This window comes from Triticum aestivum, chromosome 1D (assembly GCF_018294505.1).
Source record: "Triticum aestivum cultivar Chinese Spring chromosome 1D, IWGSC CS RefSeq v2.1, whole genome shotgun sequence".
NCBI lineage: Eukaryota > Viridiplantae > Streptophyta > Magnoliopsida > Poales > Poaceae > Triticum > Triticum aestivum.
The window spans coordinates 449,321,592-449,327,011 of NC_057796.1; the positions used below are offsets into that span (position 1 = coordinate 449,321,592).

Here is a 5,420-nt window from a genome sequence, read left to right on the forward strand (position 1 = left end):
TTCCCCCATTGTTGACCTTCTTCGAGCTTGCTAACTCTCAATCCTTCCATGGATTCTTGCTAGTTTTTGAGGGAAAAGAGAGAGGAGATCTAGATCCACATTTTCACCAATCACTTTCTCCTTTATGTGAGGGGAACCCATTGGATCTAGATCTTTGAGTTCTTGGTGTTCTCCTTCTTGTTCTTCCTCTCATTTTCCTCCCTAGCATTAGTTGCTTCGGTGGGATTTGAGAGAGAAGGACTTGGGCACTCCGTGTGCCCTTGCCATTGCATTTGGTGCATCGGTTTGAGTTCTCCACGGTGATACGTGGAAGTTACAAGTTGAGAAGCTTATTACTCTTGGGTGCTTGGTGCCCTTGAGCTTGTTCCTCTTGGGTACTTGGGCGCCCTAGACGGTTGGTGGTGTTCGGAGCTCAATCATTGTGGTGTAAAGCTCCGGGCAAGCGTCGGGGTCTCCAATTAGGTTGTGGAGATCGCCCCGAGCAATTTGACGGGTTCCGGTGACCGCCCCCAAGGGTTGCCAAAGTGTACGGGTTCGGTGACCGCCCCCAAGGGTTGCCATTTGTACGGGTTCGGTGACCGCCCTCAAGGGTCCCTTAGTGGAATCACGGCATCTTGCATTGTGCGAGGGCGTGAGGAGATTACGGTGGCCCTAGTGGCTTCTTGGAGAGCATCGTGTCTCCACACCGCTCCAAACGGAGATTAGCATCCGCAAGGGTGTGAACTTCGGGATACATCGTCGTCTCCGCGTGTCTCGGTTATCTCTTATCCGAACCCTTTACTTATGCACTTTACTTTGTGATAGCCATATTGTTTCTTGTCATATATCTTGCTATCACTTAGTTGTTTATCTTGCTTAGCATAAGTTGTTGGTGCATATAGGTGAGCCTAGTTGTTGTAGGTTTTGTGCTTGTCAAATTAACCGCTAGGTTTACTCCGCATTTGTTCAAGCCAACTGTAATTATTTTAAAGCGCCTATTCACCCCCCCCTAGGCGACATCCACGATCTTTCAGTTGTGTGATGGGTGGTTGGTCATATCCGCGGATTTTCGTAGGCAGGACCAGAAGGGGGCTCTTCTGGCAGCGAGTGCATGATTCGTTTCACACGTTAAAGCACATTGTGCCCTACGACATGCACGTCACCCATGAACGCAATGTAAAGTCGTAAGCGTATCGATGGTACACCATTCAGACCACCGTCGCCAAGTTTTATGGCACGGTTGATAGGCTGGAGGCAAGGTGACCATTGCGCGCGGCAGACGAGGAGATCGTAAGTTTTGCTTCTTGTTCTTCATTCACTCAATGTTATTCTACATATTGTGTAGCTTGTACGTGATGTACCACGGGATATAGGGCAGACTGTTTACGCGCATATAGTGTTGGATGAATCTCAAGGGATAGTACGTCTGGGACGACATTTGTTCATGAAAAACTTGTTGATCATCCCGTTATTCTAGTTGAATTTGAACTATTCGTCGTTGAATTTGAACTATTTGTGTACTAGACTTATTTGCATGCTATGTATGGATGATTTGTGTTGTTTTTTATCTGAACTTTGATGAATTCCGACGTGTTATGAATTACGTCCAGTTAGCTGAAATGTGGTTTGAAATGTATGCGGATAGTGTTGGATGGCCGGCTCCACATCTGTGTCCGCGGGCGGATGCGATGTCTGGTTTGCGGGTCGGTGTCCGAGATGCCCTAAATGATGATGACTTGAACTAAATTTCTTTTATTTCAGATCTCTAACCAAGCACCAGCAAATAATCATTTCATTCCATGTTGCTTTTTCCTATTATTAGTACCACCACATATAGGGATGGATGGAACCATTCTATCACGAACAATCATGACATTCTACTCTACTCTACTTGATTTCCATACCACTTCATCTCTCCAATAAGACAGATCCCAGTGGTGCAAACCGTCAAAAAAAAAACACGGAGTGCAAATGGCCGAGCGCTGCACACCATGCATTGCCACGAAACACACACGCCATAGGAAGCAAGCGAACGTCTGCAACGGATCACGCCAGCGGCCGTCTCGGTCACTCTTGGCCGAGATGCAGACGCCGGCGTTTCCTTCTAAACGGACACAGACTAGACTCGCGCACGCTTGCCGGAGAGCGACGGCCGGCCGGCGACCGACGACGTGGCCACGTCCTGGACCCATCGACTGCAGCCTGCAGGGATGACCTGGTGGGTCGTGGATAGGCGCAGGAATGTTGGATATGCTCTGCACTCGCCCATGTCAGCAGGAGCGGAGCAAACTTTGTCACGTCGCGGCTTGGCGGGAGATGGAGGGCGACCGGAGCAGCAGTAAACTTTGTTGCGAAGTACGTATACGGAGAACGCAACACATCTACATGCGGCTACGCCTTTGAAGCATACGTATATACGCGTATCTCGAACGTGACAGGTGACGGTTTTTCCCATAAGTGGACAAGAGGCATATCATGGACCGTGGTGAATTCCAATCCGTTACTGCTTTCTAGTAGTACGATTGACAGGTCGCGTGCACGAAATCGCGAGAAACGGCGACCACCGGACGCATGGGTCCAACGGGAACCAGCGCGTCGTGATCGTCGTGTTGGGGGTAAATGCCAACCACATGCGACGTGCGTACAGTGACATGGAAGCGTCGCTCGCACTCGCACGGGCCATCCTGCCTGACAACCACTGAGATCCTAAGCTCGCTCCCAGGACTTAAATTTCTTTCCGAGGCCATGGAAGCAGACAGCAAAAGATCATGAGCGCGAGGGCGAGAGATCGAGACGCACAAACCACCACGCATCATCACTCACTGTTCACTCATCAACGCCTACTCGGCCAGCAATCTATCTAGGCGATGCATGATGCCATGTTCAACAGACCAAAAAATCTTGAGTAAATAACAGCTTAATTAGCGCCACAATATTACTAGTAACACGCGCTCTAATCACAGGCAGGAAAATGGAGTATGTAGTTAATAGTCTGCTAGTCAATCGTCGGCGGCACAGTGGTACTGCACCTCGGGACGATCTTCTTCTCCGGCGGCCTGCTACTTGGCGCCGCGGTTGAGCACCTCCTTGTAGTTGAGCAGCGAGTTGAGCCGCTGCAGCCGCAGCTGCTTCCGGAAGCTGTTGATGAAGTCGTCCGCCCGCGCGTCCACGCCGCCCTCCACGGCCTCCTCCATCGGCGGCGGCGGCGGAGGCGGCGGCAGCATCCTCGCCTCCGAGCTCGACTTGCTCATCTTCGCCTCCGCCCCCTGCTTCTCCCCCTGCTGCTTCTTGCTCTTCTTGCCCTGCTCCCGCGCCGGCTCCGACCGGCTCCTGCTGTACTGCGTCGACGTCTTCTTCTCGTCTGCCGCCGCGACGGCGGCCACGGCGTGGTCCGGCGAGGCGGAGAGTTCGGGCGCAAGGTTGCCGGAGTTGAAGCGGTAGAGGCTGAAGGAGCGCAGGCGCTCCAGGACGGACGGCGCGCGCGCCAGCGGCGCCGGCCTGTATGGAGGGACGTACTCCTCGCAGTAGTACTGCTCCCCCTCCGGCTCCTGCTCCGGCGGCGGTGTCGTGAAGCTGTTGTAATTGTCGGTGAACTCGGTGTCGTGCTCTACAAGGTCGTCGTCGTCCTCCTCCTCCTCCAGCACGGCCGGCTGGACCACCCGAGCCGCCGGCGCTGGGGCCACCTCGGCCCTCCTCGCCTCGGAGCTGGACCTCTTCATCTTCGACGGCGGCGCCCGCCTCCTCTCCACACGCGCCGGGGGCTCCGACCGGCTCCTGGCGTGGTGGGCATCTCCGGCCGTCGGCGCCGGCTCCGGAGAGACCGTCACGTCCCGCGAGTCGGTCACGGCGCCCGCGGCGTACTCGGGCGGGAAGTCGCCGGAGCGAAAGCGGTAGAGGCCGATGGAGCGGAGGCGGTCCAGCACCGACGAGGTGCGCGCGAGCGGCGCCGGCGCCGGCGGCGGGGGCACGTACTGCTGCTGCTGCTGCTGGTCGCGGTAGTACAGGTCCTCCTGATGCTGCTGCTGCGGCTCCACTTGTTGGAGCGGCTGCTCTTGGTGGTCGCCGTCATGGCCGCCCTGGCGTCGGCGCTGGTGGGAGCGGGAGGTGAGCAGGATGGTGCCGATGACGAGGTTGACGGTGAGGAAGAGCGTGGCCGGCGTGAAGAGGCCCCGCACGGCCTCCCACGCGCCCAGCGCCGCGGCCGTCGCTCCGCCGTCCATCTGCGCGGGCACCGGCAAGTACAGAGAGGAAGGGAGGGGACCGGCTTGGGGCTTGGCTGGGTGGGCCGAGGAGGTGGTGGGGATTGGCGCTCGATGATGGGGTGGGGTGCGGGGGAGTCTCACAAGTGGCGGGGCGGCCGAGCGTTAAATGGTGGTGGCGGGGGCTGGGCTGGGGATGGGGGAGCTGACTTGGCGGGTGGAAAACGTGGGAATCCAAGTCCTCGTGACGGGCGAGCCGACCCGCCGGGATCGCGGGCGGACTGCCCGCCCGCTGCCCGCATGGATGGCATCTCCCCTCCCATCCCGGCCCACAAGGACTGACGCACGCGGTATCTCACTCGCACTCCGCACGCGATGGCCGGGGCCCATCATCTCATGAGTGTCATCATCCTCGGTCGTCCCGGGCCTCGCGGGGTAAAATTGACAAATTCGACCTATGGACGAAATCAAATCACAGAATGAACTGCCCGTAAAACTATTTCACCCGGCTGATCTTTTTATGGGACGCCCGACACGAAGGCGTCACACTACACTGTGCAACGCCTCACAGATAGGCGCTACATGCCTGGCCAGCGTCAGTGACCAGGCAAAAACGTCCCGCGTGCATTAAAAGCCAATTTACCGCGCGCGCGTTTTTTGGCGCGGCAGTTGGAGATGCTCTAAGTTGAGAAATTGATTGGACGGGAGCAATCGCACGCAACTATTTCAGCGACTCAGACTACCCACAATGAAAGTAACATAGGTAGTAACATCACACATATCTAGATAAAGTAGATGATGTGGCAAGCAATAAATGAAGAAAGAGAGGAAAGTAGTAATATAGCTAGTTACTAGTAGTATGAGTAACATCACACATATCAAGGCAAGATGTGTCTATAGCCTAATAAATGAAGTGTTGCATGTTACCACACATATGTTACTCCCCACTATAGAGGTAGTAACATAGACTAGTAACATGGAAGACTATGTTACTACCCATTGTGGCTAGTCTCACACACACGGTTTATCTACCTGGCACCATATTTTAACTCACGATGACTTTCTTGAAATGCAGGTGGCACAGTTGACCTCTCAGCCCAAGACCAGACAGCACAGCAGTAATCAATGGACGCGTCGTAACTCAGGCGCTATACAGTTAACCAAGCTTCCTGCTTACTACAACGTCTGAATATCTAACTGACCACTGGCACCATCGGTTAAGTTCCTCGGCAAACAAACGAG

The 5,420-nt window shown here is 54.9% G+C and overlaps 1 protein-coding gene across 1 annotated transcript; it reads right to left on the bottom strand.

Moving 5' to 3' along the window:
• Nucleotides 1-2,880: 2,880 nt before the first annotated feature.
• On the bottom strand, nucleotides 2,881-4,328 carry LOC123182825 (pathogen-associated molecular patterns-induced protein A70). Its single transcript, XM_044595496.1, has one exon. It carries the CDS (start codon nucleotides 4,197-4,199, stop codon nucleotides 3,039-3,041), a length of 1,161 nt encoding a protein of 386 aa, XP_044451431.1. The 5' UTR covers nucleotides 4,200-4,328; the 3' UTR covers nucleotides 2,881-3,038.
• Between the last annotated feature and the right edge of the window lie 1,092 nt (nucleotides 4,329-5,420).